This window comes from Crocuta crocuta, unplaced genomic scaffold (assembly GCF_008692635.1).
Source record: "Crocuta crocuta isolate KB4526 unplaced genomic scaffold, BGI_CrCroc_1.0 scaffold448, whole genome shotgun sequence".
NCBI classification, from domain to species: Eukaryota; Metazoa; Chordata; class Mammalia; order Carnivora; family Hyaenidae; genus Crocuta; species Crocuta crocuta.
In genome coordinates this window covers 2,563,168-2,589,728 of record NW_027532411.1, presented here as the reverse complement: position 1 = coordinate 2,589,728, position 26,561 = coordinate 2,563,168, and the positions used below count along the sequence as shown (strand labels likewise).

At 41.5% G+C, this 26,561-nt stretch overlaps 1 protein-coding gene across 1 annotated transcript in view; it reads left to right on the top strand.

The window, feature by feature from the left end:
• EXT1 (exostosin glycosyltransferase 1) overlaps positions 1–26,561 on the top strand; it is a 285,479-nt gene that overhangs the window by 240,566 nt on the left and 18,352 nt on the right. The window contains exons 2-5 of the mRNA XM_077778923.1: positions 8,894–8,987; positions 10,563–10,670; positions 15,974–16,093; positions 24,036–24,168. Of these exons, the coding sequence (XP_077635049.1) occupies positions 8,894–8,987; positions 10,563–10,670; positions 15,974–16,093; positions 24,036–24,168 (455 nt within the window). The remainder of the gene's footprint in view (positions 1–8,893; positions 8,988–10,562; positions 10,671–15,973; positions 16,094–24,035; positions 24,169–26,561) is intronic.

Here is a 26,561-nt window from a genome sequence, read left to right as displayed (position 1 = left end):
AAGGCTCTGCCTGTCCCTGAGGGGGAGCTGCCTTTTAGGACAGATTCTCCGGTGCTGGTGTTCTTGGCTTCCGTCCATACTTCCTGGCCCCACTCCTATTGGCCAGTCTCCTTGGTGCAGAGCCTGGTGAGAGGTTAATGGGAAGATAATGACCTTGGGATTCCCAGTTACCCTCGGGAACTGGGAAGACATGTAGCTCCTGCCGCCAAGACCTTGGTGTACCTCTTGTGGATCCATTTATCCACCCAGAGTCATGGTTGCTGCTGGCTCTTCTTACGATCCCTCCCTTTTCTGTTCCCCTGTACCCAGGTAGTGCTCTGGGTAGCATTTTCAGAAATGCTTTATTTCTAACCAGAGAATTGATGAGACCCAGAGAAATGATGATGCATTGATCTTGGAGCCGTTTGAGATTTGCTTTGCTGAGCACAGAAGCTGGTGCTCTAAAACCCCGTTCCCACCATACAGCCGAGATCAACGCCACCTGGTACAACATGGTATAAATCTTGTGTTTTCACCTTTGCTGTCCCCATACATCCCTCCTTCCTTCTTGAGAGACAACAGAGCATTTTGTGTATTCAGCCTTCCTTGTACAAGCCTCATGAAACCTTTGCTCTTCTACTTCATCATCTGTAAAATGGGGCCATTTCATGTGTGGTTGTAGAGATAAAGTGCAATAACAAGCACAGGTTGTTGCCCTGCACACAGGGAACATGTCATCAGCATGTTTATGTGGGGGGGGGGGCAGTCATTGTTATAATGTTCCCTTTCACGGCTATCCTATTTTGTCACTTTTACGTATTAGCTGTTGAGCTGCTATTGAGCGGGAACCAAGATGGTGTTCTACCCATCTTGAAATAAGAGATGGATCTGGCACTTGCTGTATTCACTAGTATATGTAGGTGGTCACTACCACGTGGTCCCATTTTAAAGTCCTGAGCTGTCAGTAGATATTTATGGTAAAGATGGTATAGAGGAATTTTGACATGACATGGGGTCAGGATCCAGTGTGTTCAGATGGGGTGTTGGATTCCAAGTGTCTTCTGACTCTTGTTCCCTGTGAGAAGCCGGCATAACCATACTTACCTCCTAGTATAGCTGTGAGGCTTAAATGAGAAAACGTGTGTGCAAGAGTGTGTGCTTCCCATGGGGCCTCATGCCCAATCAGAGCCCGCAAAACTTTACCTCCATCCCTTCCCTACATTGAAATGGATTTTTCTAAGANGCCCGACGCGGGGCTCGAACCCACGAACCGCGAGATCATGAGCTAAGCGAAAGTCGGACGCTTAACCGACTAAGCCACCCAGGCGCCCCATCTAAGATTTTATTTTTAAGTAATGTCTACACCCAACTTGGGGCTCGGACTCACAACCCCAAGATCAAGAATCACTTGCTCCACTGACTGAGCCAGCCAGGCGCCCCTGACATGGATTTTAAATGGACAGTAAAGAGGGGGTGGTCTTCTGGGGTTAGGGTTAGGGTTAGTATGAAGGATGGATGTAGATACATGCCCTTCCTTGTCTCCAACCACTGCTCTCCGCACTGGAAAACTTGGGACCAGCAGCGTCATTTTGAGAAGCTTTATAAAGAAATCAAGTCCTAACCTGTGGCATGACCAGTGCCCCTGAGGTTCTAGCAGCAGCCAGTGCTCCAGGCAAGAATCGCCCACGTGACACATCACACCACCTCCACACGGCAAGTGCCTTCTGGCTGCGGGGCACTGAATGTCTGTGAGGCTGCAGCCTGTCGGGTCAGCCAGGTCCAGCACCGCCCATTAGTATCGCACTCGGCATTTACCCGACATGAGAGCGTATGCAATTCATCCCTGTGCACAAAAGCTGTGTGAGTAGGCGAAGAACCTGCGGTGTATGTCCCCTGAATTCTCAAAGACCACGGGGGCCTGTTCTCCTCCGTATGTATGCTGACGTGGCAACAAACAGCCGTACTGTAGGGGCCAACTGGACCCATTTTCCGATTCAGAGGTATGTTTCTCAGTTCAGAGTTGTGTCTTGGGCCAATTTCATGTTACAGGCTTTGGGTTTTCTCAAAAATAATTGAAATTTTATGTGCTAAATCTGTGAGGTCCAAGAAAGCGTCTAAGGCAACACGGATACTAAAAACAGAGCACTATCTTGGACTGAACTGCTCGTGTGATGCGATGCAGCGTTTTGAGGAGGGGAGAAGGGGCCCTCTTAGTGGTAGCCTCTTGTTACCAGTGCTCTAAACTAGGTGAACTAGGTGAACTGCTTAGGAATTCGCCCCCTAAGAAATGTATTTTCAGGGGCACCTGGCTGGCTCATTCAGTGGAGGGTGCGACTCATGATCTTGGGGTTGTGAGTTCAAGCCCCGTGTTGGGTACAGAGATTACTTAAAAATAAAGTCTTTCAAAAAGAAAGAAAGAAATGTATTTCCAGACCTTGCATTTGTGTGAGCTGCCCAAGGAGGCAGTATGGTGTGGTGGAAGGCAGAGGCTCTTTAGTATTGGAAAGCCTGGAATTGGAGCCATTAATGGTTCCATAGCTGTGACCTGCATTGTCGGCAAGGTTATCAGACTATCTGAACGAAGCGCTCGCCTGTGAAGTTGTATTCTATCGAGCTGTAAGAATGCCTTTGGGAACGTGTCACTCTTCTGCTTGAGCCCTTCGGTGACTCATGACCCACCACACGGGATTATGTCTGAGCTCCAGGAGATACCACACATTGTCCTCCCAGTGCGACCCCGCCTTACGAGTAGTTTCATTCCCCTTCCCCCACCGCCCCTCCCTCTCCAAACTGCGGTGCGTTCTCTCATCATGGTTTTCTTCCTGCTGTCCAGTCTGATTCTTGCTCTTCCATTAATAATTAGCTCAGTCTACCTTTCTCCTGGAGGCATCCCTGCTTCTCAGTCTCCCCACCAAAGCCAAGTTGTCACTGTTGTTTCTCTGCATAATCTCCACCTCATGCCTCCGTCCTACCGCTAAATAATAATCATTGATCATCATATTCCCTCACTGAATAACAATCAGTTGCTAACACATCTGCCTTTTCCCTGGACCATTGATTCTTTGAGGAGCGCCTGATGCATGGTAGTCATTCAGCTAATTAATGCTTGTTGATTGAATGAAAGAAAGCACAGAGGAGGTGCTAAGGACCTTGTTTTATTTCCCTCATCCCAGTGTACTTAATGGCACTACCGCAGCCATACATCAGTTTTGTTTTCTTTCTTTTTCTCCTAAGGGATGCAGTTCAAACTTGGGTGTAAGCGAGGAAGATTAAGTAGTTACGAGGATGGGGACTGGAGGGAACAGATAGTGTAAATGTTCACTTACTTTATAAACAAATACTCGACACAGACTGTCGCAACATCACAGGGAGACTAGAATTGTATGACTACAGAGATGAGAGGCTGGATCACTTGGCATCTTCCCTACCCTCTTTGATTAGCAAAAAGCAGCTCACATGGCAACGGTGCAGGCTACAGAGGGGTTGCGAGAAGCATGGGACGGCCAGTGGGCACGCAGCACTGGCAGCATCCTTGTCTATGTAGCTTTTGATAATAAGGCAAAATCCTTTCAATTAGAGGCTGCTGTTCTGATGTGATTCCCAGCTTCTGTTTGCATTTTATTTTAAAGGGTCTGTTCCACATTTGTCTCTGGCTCTGTCTTGGGGAATCTGTTCTTTCTTTTCTTTTTTCATTGTTCCTTTTTTTTTTTTTAATGTTTTTATTTCTCTCATCCTGATGTAATTTACCACAACAGCTTACAGCTGCATAGTGCATTGCAGTTTATAAGGCACGGACACCATTTGATCTTTAGTGCTTTGAAGCAGAGAGAATTCCTTTTGCACAGGAAGTAGTAGATCCAGAACCCAAATTCCTCAAGCCAGGTCCTCTAACTTTCAAGTCGGCTTTGTTTTCCATTATATTCTGTTGCTTTCCTTCAGCCATAGTGATAATAGCTACCATTTATGGGTGGTTTAGGATATGCCTGTGCTTTACTTAAATTGTATCGTCTAAGCCTCATGGTAGAAGTATCTCCATTTGGCCCACCAGGAAACTAAGATTTCGACAAATAACTTCCCAAGATCACTTAGCTTGTAAATAGCAAAGGTGAAATTTGAACCCAGGTTTGGTTGTGTCTAAAGCTGCCTAACCCACAAAGCTTTGTGTTCCTGACCTCTTAACTCAAATCTTTTGTGAGCTCTTAGCACAAAATCCTAATTACCTGGAGGGCTTGTTGAAACAGAATTCTCGGCCCTTCCTCTGGAGTTTCTACATCAGTGGGTCTTGGTGAGGATAGGAATTCCCATTTCTACAAACTTCCCAGGGGGTGCAGATGATGTTCCTGTCGGGGGAAGGCACTTGGGGAACACTGCACTTGCCACGCTGCCCCGCCCCCTTGCTCGGGTACACTGAATGGTTGCCAGCAACAATGTGTTTCATATGGAGGGGAAGGACTTCAATTATGCATTATGACACGGCCTATTTTAAATGGGGTGTATTCCATCCATTATTCAGCACAACTTTAAGGAGAAAATTATTATGGCCATAGAGTGGTTCCTGATTTCTAGGTTAAATTCAGGTCATGTCATTTTATTGCATTTTTCTTTGCAGTCATTTATAAAAACTGCTCTAACTTCTGTGTCACCACCTACACAATGGGAAGCTTAATGCCCATCTGAAAAGGGTAACAAAACCATTTCTTGATTTAAAGCAGAAGGGTGTCTGAGATGAGTTGCCTCCCTTATCTACTTACCTTTTTGCTTAGGATATCATGTGTTAATTACCTCTCATTTTGAAGAAGTTTATTATTTTGATCTGATTTACATATCTAGACTTAATAGGGGAGAATTCATCCCTTTAAGAAGCCTGTCCCCCTCACTTGACCTGTTCTCTCTCTGCCTATCCTTCTTCCCATCTTTGGTAACCACTAATCTGTTATATATCCCTAAAATTATGTTATTTCACAACTTCTGTATAAATAAGGAAGGCAGTATTTACCCTTTTGAGATGGGCTTTTTCACTTAGCATAATTTCCTTGAGGATGTTGTGTGTATCAATAGCTCATTTCGTTTTATTGCTAAAAAGTATTCTAGGCTGTAGATGTACCACAATTTGTTGAGTTATTCACCCACTGAAGGACATTTGGATAGTTTCCCATTTGGGACCATTAAGGATAAAACAGCTCTGAACATTCATGGACAAGCTTCTGCGTGAAAATAAGTTTTCATTTTCTCCGGGATAAAAGCCCAAGGGTGCAATTGTTGGGTCATATGCTAATCCCACTTTCAGTTTTAAGAGAAACTGCCCAACTTTTTTCCAATGTGACTGCACCATTTTACATTCCCAGCAGGAGTATGTGAGGGTTCCAATTTCTCTGCAGCCTCCTGAGCACCTGTTCTCATCTGTCCTTTTGATGATAGCCATCCTCGTGGGTGATTTGCATTTCCTTAATGGTTAGTGATGTTGAGTATCTTTGTGCCTATTGGCATTTTGTATGTTTTTCTTTGGAACGGTATCTGGTCAATTCATGGCTTGTTTTAAAATTGGATTATTTGTCTCTTGATTGTTGAATGTCAGAATTCTTTACATATTCTGGATATTAGTCTCTTACCAAACCAATGATTTGCAAATATTTTCTTTTTCCTGTGGATTGCCTTTTCACTTTCTTGATGGCAGTCAGGAGGAGAGGGAGCACAGTCTTGACTGAACTTGCCTGGGATGGAGCTTCCATGAGGCAGAGCTGGGAGGGGTTGGTAGTGGAGCAGGTCATGGCTCAAATGCCACAGGCACTTAGTGTTCTTGCCAAGAGTCTGTTGGTTCTCCCGAACAAATGTTTTTCCATTTGTCATTAGATCTTTAGAACGATTTCCAGAAACTTTAAATGAACGAAGTTTTTTTTTAAATATAATTTTTACCAGTTAAATTGTTGTTTTGCTAGGGAGAGTGTCCAGAGTTCCTTAGTGTCTCCCTTTTTAAGGCCAGCCTTTGAGTGTACTTTATAATGCACATTCCCAGGAGATTTCACACCTGCAGTTCTGATCAGCCTCTCCTAATTACCAGATGATTCCTTGGTAAGTCTAGTGGCTGGAGAAGGGTCTTCTCTGCACAGAATCCACAGGACTAGAACGAGGCCTGGGACATAGTATTTCTTGAGACAGTGACTGAAAAAAGGAAGGAGTTGAAGCATCGAGAAGGAGGTAAATGTAGAGTGTGTGAGAGTTCCGAAATGGAGAGGTGGGTCCCAGAAAGGCTGAGTGGGAGGGCGCCAAACACAAGTGTGGCCCAGCTGGAAAGACTGCTCCCCTTGCTGGGTATCATTAGTCCCTCAGTTAGAACGCACTTAGCCATTCACAGAGTCCCTGTCACTAGAGTCCAAAGAGAGGCTGGTTCATGGACTGAGCATGGTTAGAAATCTGAAAATTATTATTATAAGTTTTGTGTGCACATGTTCTGTGTGTGTCTTTATGTGTTAAACATACATTGTATACACACGAGCAGATCCGTATTTATACATGTATATATACACACATATAGGCACACAAACACTTATACAAGGGTTATGGAAACTTTTGGGGCAGTGGGATATTCTGAAAGGACATTCTTCTCTCTCTTTTTCAAAGTTTCTTTCCTTATTTTGAGAGAGAGAGAGAGAGACAGCATGAGCAGGGAGAGGGGCAGAGAGAGAATTCCAAGCAGACTCCATACTGTCATTGTAGAGCCTAGGCTTGGCTTGATCCCATGAACTGTGAGATCATGACCTGAGCCGAAATCAAGAGTCAGACCCTTAACTGACGGAGCCACCCAGGCACCCCAGAACGTTCTTTCTCACCTACAAATAACGTAAACAGTAATGGAATGTTCAGACACTCTCTAGTCATCTTGCTGATGAGGAAGCGAAGGCCCAGAGAGCTCACGTGTTTTATTCATAATGTCACGGCAAGGATGCTCATCCCGTCCCTCCTTTCAGCCTTTGCGTGAATGAACACAAGCTTCAGGCACATAAGCTCTATCCCCTACATCGGCAGATCCTCCTCCTGTGCCACCACTTACAAACCAACGCCCTAGAATAACTGCTATTTGAATATTTTGCTGTAAGTGTTCTACCTTCCCTCTACGTCCACTCGTTCCCTAAAGTCAATTCTGCAACTGGCAACTTTGAAACTTGTTACAATCCAGAACATTAATAGGGTTTTACATTTTTAGCAGCCTAATGATGAGGATGTAGGACCTTTTGTGCTAATCCCTCAGGGCTTTCTATTCTGGGCACTTATTAAACTTTGCTGTAGTCTGAAGTATACTTGACCTTTTTATATTAAAACAATTTGAGTTTAAACTTTATATGTGTGTGTGTGCACATAGTTCCTTCTTGATCGGGTAAGGTAGAGAGCCAGACATTTTTAACAGTTGAGTTGGAAGATACTTATCAATTATTTCCCTATGTTTGGTGAGCAAAGGAGAAGCCATTACCATCGTAATTTAATATTTCTTATTTAGCCAAATTCGAGCCCTCTTAAAAATCTTTTCTACTTTCAAGTCTATTTTGCAGTTTAATTAATGCAGCAAGGGTTTTTATTTTACTCTCAATGGAGATAATCTTAATCCATTCACAGTGACCTTTTCTTGTGCAAATTAGTTGTACAAGCTTGTTTAAGCAAATGGTCCTTTGCATGATGTCTCTTCTTAATGACGGGTTTATAATTGAAAATTGGCTTACTCCCATATGCCTAGTTTGTATGAGAATATAAAAATAGATGTGGACTTTAAAAATATAAATGTATATATCAGTATCCCAAAACGAAGAGGGAAGAATCCGATGCCTTCAGGCTATGATTAAATTAGACTATTAGAGTCAGAAAATACCGGTGACATATGCTACTGTCAAAGTCACACCTGTCTGCCGAGCATTGGAAGCTCTTAAAAAATGAGAGTGATTTCATCTTAGCTCTGAGAATCTGGGCTTTCACAAGACACGAGCCATTTCTGCTTTCCCAAGTTTCCTTAAACTCATAATGAACCTGAAACTGCATGTTTAGGACTGTGTTTGTGGAAACCATTTTTAAGGAGATATCCCTAAACAAAATGAAAAGCTAGTCACCTTTCCTGTACTTCACCAGCATGAAGAGACAGCCGATGCTCATGTTATATTTTGTCTTCTTTCAAGAGCAAACACCATGTTGTACCGTCAAGTGGTATTTGAGTAAAAGAAACAAATCCTCTCTTCTGCACCCCGGGTTTCTGCACCCCACGCTATGCTTATTTTCTCTCCTGCTATTCTTATTTTCCCATTTCTTAGGCCAGCTCCTTCTGTCTCTCTTGTCTTTCCCCTAAAAGTTATGTTATCCATTCTTATATAGGAGTATTTGTCTGACGTAGCTGAATATTCTTGGTTAAACGTAGAAACTCCAGCTTGAAGGAGAAAGTAAATGTTTTGTGCTCGTAATGGAGGTTTCCTGAGTAGGTTTGAATAGCATGGTTTTGTGGGCTGGGGAACAAGGACAGTCCTAGTTTTGCTGAATGACAGGGCAGTAAACAAGAACTACTTGTTGTGATCTTTTTCTTTTAAGCTCATGGGGACGAGACATTTCATCAAGACACAAAAAATATCTGATTTTTGGAAGCAAACCCTGGGCAAGCCAGATTGTTACTGGGACCATCAGACTTGTCTTTCATGTACTGCTTGCAGAACACCTTAACTGCTTTGCCCCTGGTGAAAGTTCACATTTGTTGTTCATGCAACAGTCCCCACACCCCCAAAGGGGAAGTGAGAACTGCCTACCCAGCGTGTCTCCTGAGCGGCTCTGGGTAATTCCACGTTACTGTACACCTGCTGGTGTTCATTGACCCCTCCGCCACCCCACTACCCCTCACGGGTCTTCGTTTGCTGACTGTCCCTGATTGTTCCTTCTCTCCTTCTAGGTATGATTATCGGGAAATGCTGCACAATGCCACTTTCTGTCTGGTTCCTCGCGGTCGCAGGCTTGGGTCCTTCAGGTTCCTGGAGGCTCTGCAGGTAAGAGACCCTGAGAGCTCCTCAGAATAGGGCAGAGGACTGAAGTCAGACGGGGTGGGTTTAACCTTAACCCTTCTGCGGGAATCGAAGCAGAAATGCATGGTTTGCCTCGAACACCTGGAATCAGTTTTCGCAAGCGAGTCTGTAACATTTTTTAGGAGAGGGGGTGGAAAGAGGATTCGCTCCCTGTCTTTGGACACGAGAAGATCAAAGGTTTCACCACGAGGGAGGAGGTGTTCTTCTGAGACGTGTTTGGCAGCAGAGGGTAGACCTGACTGCCCTCTGGCAGCCTTGCGGACACTGTTCGGCTCCCGGAAGCCAGTCTCAGGAGCACTGGCTTAAGAAAATGGCTCATCGGGGGCACCTGGGTGGCTCACTTGGTTAAGCGTGTGACTTTGGCTCAGGTGATGATCTTGCAGTTTGCAGGTTCGAGCCCCACATTGGGCTCTCTGCTGTCAGCGCAAAGCCTGCTTCAGATCCTCTGTCTCCCTTTCTCTCTGCCCCTTCCTGCTCCCTCAAAAATAAACATTTAAACAGGAAAAAAAAAAAAAAAGAAAAAAGAAAATGGCTTATTGGTGGTACTTCCCAAAAGTAAATCATCTTGGGGCACCTGGGTGGCTCAGTCAGGTGAGTGTCCAGCTTCAGCTTGGGTCATGATCTCATAGTTCATCAGTTCGAGCCCCATGTCGGGCTCTGTGCTAACAGCTCAGAGCCTGGAGGCTGCTTCGGATTCTGTCTCCCTCTCTGCCCCTCCCCCACTTGCACTCTATCTATCTCTCAAAAATAAATAAACATTAAAAAATTGTTTAATTAAAAGAAAAAAGCAAATTGTCTTTTCTGCCCACCGCCCTCAGTCATCTCTCAGTACTTCTAAATTCTAACAGTGGGGTAAACCTCTTCACAAGCAGAGTTGTGGCAGTTGCATTGACAAAACCATTTATATTCGAGGTTGGTTTTATGCTCGGATATTGTCGGTGGACAATTGTGTCACATCAGTAAGACTTCTCAAACAAGGCCAGTCGTCTCCCTGGAGGTCAGGTCAGCCAAACCATGTACGAGAATAGAAACGGGGTTTTAGCATTTGAGGGCAAGTCTTACAAACATTAAAATCTTGGCGATATGTACAGGCCTTCACATGACTTGATAACTCATATGAGCTTACTTTTCTCTTTTGTTTTTTAACTTTATTTATTTTCAGAGAGACAGAGAGAGAGAGAGAGAGACAGAGAGAGAGAGAGAGAGAGAGAGAGCATGAGCAGGTGAGGGGCAGAGAAAGAGGGAGAGAGAGAGATTCCCAAGCAGGCTCCGCACCCTCAGCACAGAGCCTGATGTAGGGCTCGAACTCACGAACTGTGAGATCATGACCTGAACCAAAATCAAGAGTTGGAAGCTTATCCAGCTGAGCCACCCAGGCGCGCCGTAAGTTGACTTCTCTTCTGGCCCAAGCAGTCCAGGATCCAGGCAAGGATCTAAGTAAGAAATGCCAGTGATTAAATTTACACTCATGTCACCCCCGATTAGAATGTCCCCTCTGCTGCTTCCCTCACATTCACGAGTGCCCCCTTCCTCACGCAGGCTGCCTGTGTCCCTGTGATGCTCAGCAATGGATGGGAGTTGCCATTCTCTGAAGTGATTAATTGGAACCAAGCTGCCGTCATAGGCGATGAGAGATTGTTATTACAGGTAAGGAAGGGGCTCCAGCCTTCAGCAGATGAGTGGATTATTGCTGCCGCCGTCCAAACTTTCAAAGAAGATGAATCCAAAAGGTCAGCTCTATAAAAGAAATTTTATCAGGAGAAAATTGCCTGTGTCATGGCGAATATGAAGTCATTTAATATGACATTGTTCACTTTCCACACAAAATCTGCCCAGGTCCAGGGAATATATTTGGAAAAGGAGAAGTGGCAGGCAAAGGCCATGAGCTTGATAGGAAGAAGAGATGTATACCCATCCTCTTCCCTATCCAGAAGATTTAGAAATGATCCAAGAGAGCTTTCGTACCTTCCTACCACTCCATATTCCTTTCCCTTGTTTCTGTAATTGCCTTCAGATTAATTTTCAGAAAGAGGGAGGTCTCTAGGGTTGATGCTTATAATTAGTGTTATCATTGCTCAAATGATCTGGTCTGGGAGCCTGAGCAGTGCTACTCTTTAACATGTATATTTAAAAGAGCAGCCTCTAATAAAATTGGTTTTTTAAATGTGTTTTTTGCCATTTGGATCTCTCTTTTATTTCATTTCGTTTTATTGTAGCAAGAACATTTAACATGAGATGTATCCTCTTATTTTTAAGTGCACAATATATTATTGTTGACTGTGGGTAAAATGCATTACACATTTCTGAAGCTTATTCATCTTGCTTAACTGAAACTTTATGCCCACTGATTAGTAACTCTCCATTTCTTCCTCGCCACCAACCCTGGCGACTAATATTCTGCTCTTTAGTTCTATGAATTTGGCGGTTGTGAGGGTAAGTGGAATCATGCAGTATTTGTCTTTCTGTGACTGGTTTATGTCACTTAGCCTAATATCCTCCAAATTCATCCATGTTGTCCCTATATTGCAGAAATCAGACTTAATATTATTAAAATGACCCTATTACCTAAATTGATCTACAGATGCCATGCAATCCTTATCAAAATCCCAATGGCATTTTTTACAGAAGTAGAAAAATAATTCTAAAATTCATATGGAACCACAGAAGACCCCAAATAGCCAAATCAGTCTTGAGAAAAAGCAAAGCTGGAGACATCCTAATTCCTGATATCAGAATATATTACAAAGCTGCAGTCATCAAAATGATATTGTACTGGCACACAGGGGGACATACAGATCAACAGAACAAAACAGAATGCCCAGAAATAAATCTACCCATATACAGTCAACCAGTCTTCAACAATGATGCCTAATAAAAATTTGAACTTCTCAGGAGCTGCCTGGGGAGAGGAATATGATACAGAGAAATCCAATTGTCAGTCACTAAGGATTTCCAAAGCCCTTTCGTGTAATAATATTGTAGGTTCCACATAATTTGTCATACTCCTTTCTCTAAAATTATAGAATATTTTAATGTTTTCCTTTGATGGCAGTATATACTTTATCTTGAACTACCACAAATATTGTAGAATGATTTTTTTTTAATGTTCTAGCATTTTAAAAAAATTATCAAGAAGATTGAGTTTCTGGGGCACCTGGGTGGCACAGTCGGTTAAGCGTCTGACTCTTGATTTCAGCTCAGGTCACAATCTCATGAATTGTGCACTCAAGCCCCACATCTGCACTGTCACTGTTGAGCCTGCTTAGGATTCTGTCTCTCTCTCTCACTCCGGCCCCCTCCCCCACTTTTGCTCTCTCTCTCAAAATGAATGAACACTGGGGCGCCTGAGTGGCACAGTCCGTTAGGTGTCCGACTTCGGCTCAGGTCATGATCTTGCAGTCCGTGGGTTTGAGCCCCGCATCAGGCTCTCTGCTGACAGCTCAGAGCCTGGAGTCTGTTCCAGATTCTGTGTCTCTCTCTTTCTCTGCCCCTCCCCAGCCCGTGCTCTGTCTCTCTCTGTCTCAAAAATAAATAAACGTTAAAAATTTTTTTAAATTAAAAAAATGAACATTTAAAAAAAGAAGAAGAAAATGAGTTTCTAACTTTCTTATTGCTTCTGCTTGTGCTGCTGGCCAGTCTGCTAGCTGGCTGCTGAAGTAACACAGTACTCTTCCTAAAGTAACACGTGAAATATCTGTAATCAAGAGGGCTAATGATTAGGGACGCCAAGCTGAACACAGCTCCCTCAACATGGCTTCTCTCTGGTACTCAGGTAGATCACTTCATGGCCCCTGGGACCTCCAGCACAAAGGAGGAATATGTGACCTAGCAAAATCCTCCCCGGGTAGAATGGCATATGTTAAAACCCTTGACTCATGAAAGGCCAGACAAAAATGATCTGTGTGGTTCTTTCACACATTGCCTGTTTTCTTCCTTTTATTTATTTATTTTTTTTGAATAATACATGATGATTACAGGAAATTTGGGAAGTAAAACAAATAAAAGACAGCTGCCCTGATATCTCCAGTTGTGCATCAGTGCTCCTGCGAATTTGATGTGAATAACTTGGGAGTTTTTGTTGGAGAGGAGAGCGTTTCAGGATGCTTGAGTCTGGTTGTCCAGCTTCTCCCGTTTCACCAAAGTTGACGTGTATTTCACCTTCTGCAGCAGTTTTTGGCTTGACTCTGAAGATTTTGTTTTCCATCCTGCACCCACCCAGACTTGCTGTTGTCTTCCCGTCTCGTACACAGTTTGTCTTTGCACAGCTGCCTCCATATTGAACAGCGACTGCACTGTCATTGACAATGGTTGTAAAGAGCTGGCACCGAGCCCAAATGTCTGCTGTGGGAAATGTTGTTGTTATGTTACAATTTTTTTGTTTCCTGTTTTAGAACAGCTCGGATGTTTTTATTTGCATATATTCTTGTCATTATGTCACCAAGAGAGCTGAATGTTGCTTTCCTATATCTATTTTGGTAGATTCTATTAGTTTTGTTGCCATACATGACCTTTTATTAAGACTTCATTGAGTTCTCCCACACTGAACAATCCAGCCAAATTGCAATTAATTTATCACTCTCACATATACCTGTCTCTCAGGACAAGCAGATTAATAACCAATAGCCAAATGCCATTAAAACTTGGAACTCTTGTCTTTTCAGTCAATTGGAATTCTCTTCCAGAGCACTTTGCAAAGAGCTGTCACTTATATTGTACATAGAAACAGGTAGCGTGTATTTAACTTGATGTCCCAACATCAAGTTGTGGCTTATATAAAAGAGGGGAATGTACTGGTAGGTTAACATGTGATATTCCCTTTCTTCTTTCGTAACCTCAGCCCACTTATTTTTCTGGAGACTACACAGTGGGAGTAGCTTTTGGGATTTTTCTAATGGACTGGTTTCTCGTGATCATGACAAAACAGTGAAGTCAACCTATATGAGTCTTAGAAAATACCATTGGCATTTAGAAGAGAACTTGATTATGAAAATTGGGCAGGGTAACTTTTTCCTAGTTTTTTTTGGCAATCTAGGTATTTTCTCAGTAAAAAGAAAAATAAACTGCCTTTGACACATCAAGGTTTCTCTACCTTCTCCAAGGGTATTTTACTTCCATTTGACCTTGAGCTCTGATTCCAGGCTAATGTTTGCCTGCCAGTGCTTTTCCTTTACCAGTAGCCTCCACGCTTCTTCAGTGGTGGGCATCCAGATACACACTTTAGGTCATAGGTTTGATATCTGCTTTAGGACATTGCCAAAGCAAGTGAGCTTGTCCATGTGCTCTTACTGTGAAGTGGTTTCATTGCTCCTCTAAATAATAGTCTTAAGTCAAAAAATGTGCTACCACCTCCTTCCCCCTCCATCCCCCCCCCCGCCAGTGGAAATTCACATATTGGCTTGCTCACAATGCCATGAGTAACTTTCTTATTAAAGCAGCTAACAGAGCATCCCCCCTTCAGCCCAGGCCCCCATGTCTGTCTGATTAGTTACCCATTAGCAAAGCAAGCATGCAGAAAGCAGAGAGCACAAGAGGGCAGTTGCTAATCACAAGGAATCTCCTCGAAGAGTATAGACCCCATAAATGAAATAGACCTTGAACTATAGGTGAAGATAGGGAGCAAGCCCAGCAAACTCACCAGAAACCCAGAGAATACAAGTCATAGCTCCAGATCCAAACAAGTTCATATGCAGACATTAAGCAGCAGTTGATCCAGCTTTGACCCTTATGTCAGTAATAATAATAGCGGTAGTAATAATTTGCTGTGTTAATTAAGCTTCCCATGTTCTAGGCACTATACTAAGCACTTAGATGATCTCCCTTACATCCTTGTGATGTTCATACTATATCCCCACGTTATAAATGAAGAAATAGAATCTTTGAGAGAGCAAGTAACTTCTCCAAGAAAGCACAGCTGGTATATTAGAAGCAAGAATCCCACCTTGGTCTAACTTCTGGTGTCCCTGTGCTTAATCATTAAGCTATCTTGCTGGTAAAAATAATGATATCCCTATGGTGGCTTCAGATGGCCATGTTCAATTCAACTCTTATTTCTTGAATAAAAATACTCTTCTAGGGGCACCTGGGTGGCTCAGTCGGTTAAGCATCTGACTTCAGCTCAGGTCATGATCTCATGGTTTGTGGTTCGGGCCCCGCGTCAGGCTCTGTGCTGACAGCTCAGAGCCTGGAGCCTGCTTCAGATTCTGTATCTCCCTCTCTCTCTGACCCTCCCCTGCTCATGCTGTCTCTATCTCTCTCTCAAAAATAAAATATTAAAAAAAAAAAAAAAACTACTCTTGTAGCCTTAAAATATGTAGCATGATGGACAGGACCTAAATCTCTCCTTTAAAATCATGTAGCCTGGCAGAGAACAGTGATGGCTGAACATGGATGATGTTTGGCAGATCATGTTGGATTGGGGTAAGTGCTAGAGCCAGAAAGAGAGATCAGGGAGCAAAAGAGCTCTCAGGGTGAGGTAGCAGGTGTGTGCACATAGTAATGACTGTCCAGCTGCAGAAGAAGCTCAGAGACATTCCCTTAAAAGCCCTTTTGTAGATTGTAGTCCCTGGCATGGCACATCTTGGAAGTGTTTGGAGGATGATGTCTTTCAACCCTTTCCCAAAGCTGATAGCCCCCTTCTCTGTAGAATGTGGTTGTGTGCAGAACCGAGGATTTGTGGAACCCTGAACAGCTGATAAGCTGCTACCAAATCTTAGAGGTAACTTTAACTTCCATGCATTAAAGGCTGTTAAAGCTGATCCCCAGTAAGTATTGTCTGTATCTGACACCTTCTTAAAGGCATTTCAGTTTAAAGTTGGTGATCTTTGGTAGATCTGTATGCTAGAACCTGAATGCTGTGAAGTGTAAAAGCCCAACCCAGGTGGGTTGTTTTGATCAAATGGCATCTCATTGCTTTACAGTTCTAGTTATTGTGTGTTCACCTTGTGTTACAGATTCCTTCTACAATCAGGTCTATTCATCAGGATAAAATCCTAGCACTTAGACAGCAGACACAATTCTTGTGGGAGGCTTATTTTTCTTCAGTTGAGAAGATTGTATTAACTACACTAGAGGTAAGTGAGACCACTTGGCTCTCCGTCTTGAATAATGGTCTTGATACACTTCTGTTGGCTTTCTCGTCCATTATTGGTGAGGTGTAATTGGGTCAAATGGGACAAAACTGAATTTTATGCTCTTGGATATGTCAATTAACCCTCTTTTACCTGGTCTGCCAAGCCCGAGCAGGTTCCCCCGTTCCTAACAAAGCTCCAGAGAGGAAAACTGACATGAGGAGAAATTCCACTCCTCGACACAGATATTGGCTCTGTCTTAACATCATTTCAGTGATATGTGGTTAATGACTACCCTGCTGTCCTTCACACTCAGTGACACCCTTTAAAGATATATTTCTGGAGCCCATTTAGAAAACCGATAATGACCAAGTAGGGGAGTATCTCCTACCTTTCTCAAAATATAAGCAGTTTACTGGGCACCAGTGGCATCGGGGTACAACAAAATTAATTCTCAAGATCTGCACAGCCCAACCAGCATCAGTGTTACAAGGATGTGTCGAGAAGAAAATCAGGATTATACCTATCTGGTACAGAAAGTGTTAAACTTTATGAATGCAGAAAATCTTCTAGGCATATGGGTGCCCCTTTGCTTTTTATTACAGCAGGAGTGAAAAGGGAGAGAGAAGCATGGAGATGATTAAAACCTTTGGAAGTAGAACAGATAGTGATGGCCCGAGGCTACACCACACTAGCACAAAAAGCTAAGAAAAGATTTAGGAAACTGCACACTCATGAATTACAGGCTTGCAGGAAGGAGAGCAGAGGTCCTCTGGTGAGGCACAGCACTGAGGTGATTCTGAGTTGTTCGCATAATGCAACGGGGACATTTGTGGCCTCACTTGGAGTATCTACTTTGTGAAAGTGTTTACTGCTCTGGAAGCTGATGGAATTTGTAGCATACACTGAGGAGTCTGAGTAATGCCAAGGAAAACTGAAAATCATCCTGTTTTGTCCATATCACTGTTCTCTTGCTATCCACATATGACAGCCTGTGCTGGTCATGCCCTGGGCACAGTGGGGCATTTACCTGCCCTAAGCCTAGCCTGGGCCCCTGTTCTGGTCAGAGTCTTCTCATGAATGGTGCACATTTGTTTTTTCATCCTGGACCTAGGTGAAAGGGGCTATTTAGGACCCAGGCCCAACCCATGAAGGGACAAGTCAGAATGGCTTCTAACGGCTTCCTTATTGCAAGCAAATCTCTTATTCCTCAACACTGATGGCATTTTCTTTTCTGTTCATAGCAGCAGATTTGAATATGTAATAGTTTTTACTCTTCTCTCTTCCTTCCATCCAACACCCTTCCTAGACCCTTCTTAAGGAAAGTTGAATGTCAGTTCTTTTTCTTTGTGGAATGAGTGCTTTCTATTTAAAAAGGTACGTGGATAATGGAAAATACTTAAAGCATAAAAATCAAATCATCTACCCATACAAAATCACTGTTGATGTATAGATACACACAAACACATATATATATTGGCTTTTTCTATGCAAATTTATACATATGTTGCAATTTTTAATTTAAAGAATAGTCTTTCAGGGGCGTCTAGCTGTCTAGGTTGGTAGAGCACGCAACATGCAACCTTTTTTTTTTTAATGTTTATTTATTTATTGTTGACAGAGAGAGAACAACCAGAGATGGGGCAGAGAGAGAGGGAGAGAGAGAATCCCAAGCAGACTGGCTCCACACTGTTAGTGCAGAGCCCAACACGAACCATGAGATCATGACCTGAGCCGAAATCAAGAGTTGGGAGCTTAACAGACTAAGCCACCCGTGTGCCCAAACATTCAACTCTTAATCTCAGGGTTGTGAGTTCAAGCCCCACATTGAGCATGGAGCCTACACGAAGCCCATGTATACCTTAGATTGCAAGTAACTTGTTCCGTGAGTGTTCTGCAAGACAAGCAAACATTTCTTATAAATTTTAATGTGGTAAACAAGCAATGTCTTGCAATATTAGTACGTGATGCCAAACATCATATCATCACAGCTGAGCCAGCGATTCTTGAAATTCACTTTGATATACAGGTATTTTGGATTACAAGCATGTTTCTGGAATGAATTATGCTTGCAAACCAAGGTTTTATGGTGGATATGTATTTATATTTATCATATGCATATATGTAATTTAGATTATATATACATATATAATGTAAACCTGTTTATAATGTTTTTTTCTGCTGTTAATAATATGTTGTTAATATTTTGTCATGTTAGATGTTTCTACAATGATTTTAATGACATGTAATATTCCATTCATGATATCACTTAATTTCTTTAATTATCCTCAATTTGAAGACTTTACAATTGTTTCTGCTTTTTCATTATTTATATGCATTATTGAGGCAAATAGTCTCAGCACTAAATTGTTGTGCAGGTTCAAAATTACTTCCTTAAGATTAATTCCTTGAATTCAAAGTCCTGGTTCAAAGAATGTGACAAATGCTAAGACTTCTAATAAATTGTCAATTTTCCTGAGCTAATTTATATTCCCTCCAGCTTATATGAGAGGACCTGTTTTTATTATTTGGGGTATTTTTCACTTTCACCTATATTGGACATTATATCTTTCAAAATGATTTAAGTCATTATTTTTTAATTTATATTTCTTAGGCTATTAGTAAGAATGAATATTTTTCATATTTCTTAGGCAACTCACAAAGAAAGAAATAGAAATGGCCACAACTTTGTCCCACTTTTTCTCACTAATTTTTAGAGCTTATTCGATTAAAAATATTAACCTTTGACTCTCTTATTGCAAATATTTCCCCAAACTTGTGGTATCCCTTTCAATTATGAGGCAGTCTTTTCATCTGTGGCTTTTTCATTTGCTACTGTTTAGAAAGGACCTTTTGACCCATAATTTAATTTATACAAACACTCCCTTATAATTTTCTAGCACTTTCATGGTTAACTTTTTACATTTAGCTGTTTAATACTGTTTACTTTTTTATATATGACCTGTGTTGAAAAATCTTTTTTCTTTTTTGACAGATTATCGTGTTGTTTGTCCCAACATATTAAGTTTTCTTTCCTCAGTATTGTCACATGCCACATTTATGCATCGTTGAGTCTGTTTCAGACCTTTTGTAGGGGGGTTTTATGTTTATTTATTTATTTTGAGAGAGCGTGAGAACAGGAGAGGCAGAAGGGGAGAGAGAGAATCCCAAGCAGACTCCACACTATCAACAAAGAGCCCGACATGGGGCTCAGTCCCACGAACCATGAGATGATCATGTGAGCCGAAACCAAGAGTAGGATGCTTAACTAACTGAGCCACCCAGGCGCTCTGTTTTTGGCCTTTTGATTTTGCCCTGTTAGTTGTCCACCCTAAAACACCGAGGCCACTTGTTTTCATTTTTCCTGCTCTGTATGTCCTCGTTTGGTGGACCTCTCTCTGTTTAACCTACTATCATGGACTATTAATGTTGTTTCTAGTTATTTATTTTGTATAGATCTAGATATCTTTATCCAAGCAATGAGTTTCTCCATGTAACTTAGGCTACAACTCTTATTTCTTTAGGCTACAGTCCTTAATGTGGGCTTGTTGCTGAGCAAGAGTCTAGGTTCATGATAAGCACTGCCAGATTACCCTTCCAGAAGGATGCATCCGTCTGGACCCTCATAAGCCATCTGGGGGGAGACCTTCTCTAGCTGTGCTCTTGTTAGCCTTAAGGATCATAATTAAAACACACATATACACAACTTTGCAGATTTGCCAGATGAAAGATAGTATCTCATTAATTACATTTCTTTTGAGTATTCTGCATAGAGCTGCTCTCTTGCCTATTCAGTTAGCAGTGTGCAGCTATCCTGAAAGAACAGTTGGATGTGTTATGTTCATCAGAAGAGAATCTCAAGTCAAGCTGTTGTCATCTCTGCTGGAAAGGCCTTCTTCCCCTTGGATTTGAGCCATGCAGTCCTCTAGCGACACAGTTGTTTTGAAAACACTGTGAACCATACACTTCATTCAAATTTATAGCAACTGTCAAATCTCCTTATATAGTTCCAAGATTGGATTGTAACAGTTTGACCTCTCAACCAAATTGCACGAAAGATACCATCCAGTTTCCCTTTTTAATTCAGAACTCAGATTATCCCAGAATTCAATGTAAATAGAAAAGCAGAGAAAATAGCAGAAAATGCCATCCGCATACACAGATAAAACCAATGTGTTTATGAAAACAACTTAAGTATCACATATCAAAAATGCCTCTCGGCTTAGAGCTTAGACGATAGAAGTCAGTCTGTGCTAGAGCTCCTAAGTTATAAGGTTAATTCAAAATTACCCGTAGATAACATAGATTTGAGGATCCTTTGTTTTCAGGATGTTCTACACCCAGACTCTAAAACTCTGGGTCTTCCTTGCTTGCTATACATGAGACCATGGAAGGGGATTACTCGGTCTTTGGAGTTTATGAGCCTTAGTGTGGTGGTAATGCGTAGACACAATTGAAAACAGGATGCCATCTCTCCAATGCCAGGGTCAAGTTGTTAGTGCATTCCACTGCACTGCACTCTGTCATACTTGGGATTTGGCTAGCATTTCCAGTCTGATAGAAACTTCCTAATACTGCATCTTGGAATTAAGGGGCTATTTAACAGAGCTAGGCTCTTTGGAGCTCAGTTTTTGTGTGTGTATACAAGTTGAGAAGTAATGATGGGGACAATGATAAAATATTGCAAAGACCAGTGTTCCTTTATGGATTCCATTATTTGTCGGAATATTGCACAGCAGTGACCTGGCACTAACGATTGAACCATAGGAGCTCAGTCAGAATCAAGATGACTGAAAGATAAGTGCACTAAGTTGTAATAATATATAAAAAGAGCTGATGGTAGTTTGGAAAGCACATTTTTAATGGAGTTTTATGAAGTATGCTCCAATTTTTTCTCTTCAGTTACCTAACAATGCACATTCAAACCGTGCCATTGCTAATGCTGTTGTATGGTGAAATATTAAAATCAATGAAATAATGGAAATAGAATGCTTTGGCTCAGAGTGAGGTGGCATATGGTGGCACTGTGTGTGAGAGGCAACATTGCATTGGTCAAAAGACCAAGTCAGGGCCACACAGAATGACTAACCTATAACCATTAGTCCATTATTTAGAAGACAGATGGCACATAAAAAAAGAAAAATAAGGAGTCTGCCATTTTTCCCTTTGAATTCATATTAATGAGAAATATTATCCTTATCAAGGGTACCATTTGTGTCTATAATGAAAAACATTTGCGTTATGTGTGTATATGTATCTGTGTGTATGTTTGTGTTGATTTTCTTTATAGCCAAAGAAGTGCCCGACTTCTAAATGTGATGTCTTTTTCCACAACAATAAAGATTGAGCTCTAGAGCCCTGAAAGGATCCTGGGAGCTGTCCAGTGTAGCAATAGGGAGATTTGGACATTAGGAGAGGGAGAGAATGACTTTCCTATTTGGTAAGATGAGATCCATACTTGTTCAGACTTTTGAGAAGGCAAGTTGATAACAAACCTTTTAGGAAACATTTGTCAATGCGTATGAACTGCTTTAACAGTGTTTGTAAACTTTGAAAGACTCCTAAAGAATCAGTTCTAGGGGCACCTGAGTGGCTCAGTCGGTTAAGCATCAGACTCTTTAATTCGGCTTAGGTCATGATCTCACGGTTCGTGGGGTTGAGCCCCACATCGGGCTCTGCTCAGACAGCACAGACCCTGCTTGGGATTCTCTGTCCCTTCCTTTCTCTGCCTCTCTCTCAAAAATAAGTAAATAAACGTTTTAAAAATGAATCAATTCTAGGTGTGGAAAATTGTAATTCATAAATATAATCATTGCTCTGCGTGGAAAAAATTACACTATTTTTGGTCCTTTAGGATACCTAGCCCATGAATACTATTAATAATATGAAAAGATACCTATAATATCTGATATCTGTGATATTAAATCTATGTACAAATAGAAAAATCTATGCCTAGAAAATGAATTCAGGAATGAGATTTTTTTAAGGCAAAAAAATCAAGTCCCAAGTATAAAAACTTAGGCAGCTATTCCTAACAAATTCTGAGAGGTTATTATAATTTACGTGATATTTTATTTTATTACACATGAGATAAATGAGACATAAAGATGGCAGGTTACTTGACCCAGGCTAAATTAAGCATTTGCTGTTGCCCTTATAACTTTACTGATATCTTCCTATCAAGATTCATTTGAAGAGAGTATAATATGCCTCTTGGTATCTCAGAAAATTACTATAACTCGTTGTATCCTTGAATTTCAAGTGATAACAATGTTGTGATACTAAGCCAGAAGGAATATGACAATGAGAAGCATATTGCCCAGGAACTCAAAGTGAATGGTGACCCACCTTGTGGCATCCTGAGTCCCCACATCATTTGTATATATGTCGGATTTATGATGCTGTCTCCTTTCAATTTATTCTGTGTCTCGATATCCAGGTTCATTTAAGTAACCACATGCTGGAAGGCACATAAATTTGGAAAGCAAAAAAAGAGGATCTACATGAAAAACTAAAAGGGAAAATAGACAGTAGATTTGGAAGGTATAAATAATATAGAACTAGAATAAATGGTACATCAAGTGAAATTGTTAGCCACATAAAAACCCTTAACAACCATAAGAAGTTCCTCATAATTAATGCCTAGACAACAGCATTTTAACACATGTCCGTTGTACCACAGAGAGTAAACATTAATATTTTAGCTAGCTTCCTAAACTCTCCACCAAAGTAGAAACCACTACCTAGCCATAGAAAATTAGCAGTTTTGATCTGGAGGAAAGAGAAAATGCAGAAGTCACTAAAGTATTTGAGTTCTTTCAAATTACCTCCTTGCGTCCTTTCTTCTCTCTCATTAAGAAACATAAACATGATAAGGTTTGCAAAAATAAACGTAGCTCACTTTATTACTTATCTATCACTATGTGGGATGAGACGAATGCGTTAATAACCTTCACAAATAATAAAGCTCCATTTAAAATGGCCTTTACTTAAAATCACATTGCATTAAATGGAGACCTGGAAAATAATGATTTAGGTCTTAAATCTCTTAAGAGACATGGCAGGCTTTTTCTTTTTTTTAAGTGCAAAAAATAATTGCTGCAAACATGAAATCCTGTATCAAGTTAATTATTTGCCAAATCATATCTTAATGAGTGGATGGTATAATTACAAGAGTTTGAAAGTCACAGAGAGAAATCTGTAAAGTGGACTAATCATGTTCATCTGACAAATGATTCAGGATGGGAGAATGTTTGACTCTAAATGTAGAATTTAATGATCTGCGAGGTCCCAGAGTCCAAAGAAACTAATGAACTAGCATGGCTATTAGTCTTCATATGCCATGGTTCTTGTCCTATTATGTGGGATGTTTTGAGCAATTGTTAACTCACTGCTTTTTGAGGTGAAATGTAGAAAAACTTCAGCTAACCAGTACCCCAGTCCTACAATTGACTTTGAAAGGAAAATGAAATATGACAGATAAATCCGCCTCCTAAATTAAAGGAACAGATCAGAACTTCAACAGCTTCTAGAATGTGCCACACCTTGTGTACCCTCCCAAACCAGTCTCCACACGGACATCTGTGTGGACCGAGAATAGATCTTCCTGGCGGGGATCTGGAACCACAGCTGGATGCTTGGCCATCAAGGAAACTGTTCCACGCGTTCTGCTTTCAAATGAGAATGGACTTACCTTTATAGAAAGACAAAGTAGAATTTATGGTTAAACTGAAGTTCAGTTAGGAAATTGATTAGCCATAATTCATAATTCTTTCTCACACTCTCTACCATCACTCTTTTTGTGTCCCGGACACTTTATCCACGAAGAATATGGGGGTAGTAGCTCCTTGGAGGGTCATCATTCCCCAAATTTGGATTGCACACGCTCCTTATCAAATACCATCAAGGTTTCATCCTCATCCCGTGCTGTGTTTTTATTTTCTAGATTATTCAGGACAGAATATTCAAGCACATATCACGTAACAGTTTAATATGGAACAAACATCCTGGAGGACTGTTCGTACTACCACAGTATTCATCTTATCTGGGAGACTTTCCTTACTACTATGCTAACTTAGGTAAGTGAGTTCCTTTCAGGAACTTGTTTACCCCTCAGCTGTTGTCCACACTTAAAGTCCCTTGATTCTTTCTGTTCTAGAGCAGGGTCTTCCTTCCAGCCTGCCTGGGCCATTGATTCCTAGGGCCTTGTCATAAATGGTGTATCAAGATCAAGAATTATAAATCCAGCAGAACACTGCAAAATGAAAAAACTCCTTTCTTGTCTGAGCAGCTGTACTTCACGTTTAGTGGAGTCCTTCCTTTTTGAGAAATGGGCTCCCCAAGTGACAGATCATTTTGAACGTGACAATGGGTTTGCTGTAATTTTACGTCTCCTCTTATACAAAATGGAACCAGAAGAGCTCTCCCTAATTTTTTTTTCTTTGTTTGCGATCTCAACGTGTCTCTCTCCTACCAAAGAAAAGCGGAATTAATAAAGGGAAGGGAGATTTAATAATATGTGACAAGGAAGAAACCTATTCACCCGTTTAACATTTGTTGTGTTCCTCTTATATGTCCTGTTAGTGCAACACTACATGGTAGAAATAAGGGGTCAGATGAGACACAATCTCTGCTCTTCAGCGGCTTCTAGCCTAATCACCCTCGGGGAAAGGGAATGGACAGGGTCCTAGACAAAGCTCTGCCAGTACGGCCATAGCCGGTTATGTTTTTGCAGACTCAACTTGTGCTAGTGTTAACAGGATTTTAGCCATTTCCCATCATTCACAGTTCCAGATTGGATCAACTCTGGGGTGGTAAAGCATCTTTCAAGATGTTGTTGGAAAAAGACTCTAGATTGTCCACCCTGTGCAGATGTTCCCCATAACAATCTCATCCTTGAGTTGTGGGTGTTTAATTTGAAACTGATAAAAAAGAAATTTAAGGAAAGCCCTGGCCTGAAGTATCACCCAGTGGCAAAGAACCCTTTAACCCACACCAAACATGTTATGGGGACTGGTAGTAAAATCAGGGACTGGCCTACACCGGGTAATACACTTAGAATTTGATAACTTTCAGAAGAAGGCCATATTTGATAAAAATCCCCACGTATTTCTTGTAGAGCTAGTGAGATCTTCATGTGGAGCGAGCACATTAGAAGTGTGTACATGATGCTTCTCAAACTAGTATAGGAAAATGCAAAAGCAGTGACTTGTCCTCACCGTGAAAAAGGGAACCCCTCCATCATATGTATTCTTCTTTGGCAAAATTTTGATTGTATATCTAGATAGTGAGGAAGTTAGTTTTTTTCTAACATGCAATTAAAGTACCAATTGGAAGATACAATTTGCTCTACAAGACACTCATTGAATTCTTTAATATGTGTGGTCTGATTCTTCCCTTTATTCTATCAACACCAAAGCTTAACTTGAATGTCACTGCACACTCTTGTTTGCATTTAAGCTACCAAAATGGCAAAACTTGTGGGGCTAAACTAGTGAAGTCTTAAAAACCTTTTAAACCCTGTGTCCAATTTCTTAGTGAGTTCTTACAAAAACACTCATTTGGGGGAGAAGCCATCTCACTTCTTTCTCTTCGGTGGTAGTGCCTGTTTTGCATATTTATGACACCTTTCTACGTAGGGCTTCAGAACACACAGTTGGCAGAGGTCTGGGTCACATACTGATTCTCTCAGTTTCTGTCAGCACTACGCAGAAAGAGCTTCTTGGGAGCATAGAAGCTTCTGCTCCAAAATGATCATGACGATGGTGATGTTGATGGTGATAGAGATGATAGCCATGAACAGATACTGAGCACTTAATATTTGCTGGGTCCTGTGCTACCTGCTTGGAAAGGACTCGCTCCTTTAATTCAGTTCTGATAATAACCCCACAGGTTTGATGCTCTGACTGTGAGCCCCATTTCACAGCTGTGGAAACACCAAGGAGAAGATCCCATCACCACTAGGGAATAGCACAGAGATTCAAACCCAGACAGTGAGGCTCTGGATGCTTTTCTTTTAACCTTTACTGATTTGCTGGTTATAATTTGAAATAATATTAATCAGGCAAAACAAACAAAAACACAAAAAATCAAAAACAAAAGAAAAACAACCTTAACTACTTTATTAAGATTAAGAGCTCTTCAAATACCCAGGGAGAGAAAGTACATTTAAATCCATATTAAGATATATGTGACTAGCATAGACTTTCTGGAGTCGAGGGAAGTGAGTGGCAGGGTGTGTGTTAAGATTTGGGGTGCCTAGGGGCGCCTGGGTGGCTTAGTCGGTTAAGCGTCCAACTTTCGCTTAGGTCATGATCTCACGGTTCATGGGTTCGAGCCCCGCATCGGGCTCTGTGCTGACTGCCAGTTCAGAGCCTGGAGCCTGTTTCAGAGTCTGTGTCTCCCTCTCTCTCTGACCCTCCCCTGCTCACGCTGTCTCTCTCTCTGTCTCCTAGAAATGAATAAAACATTT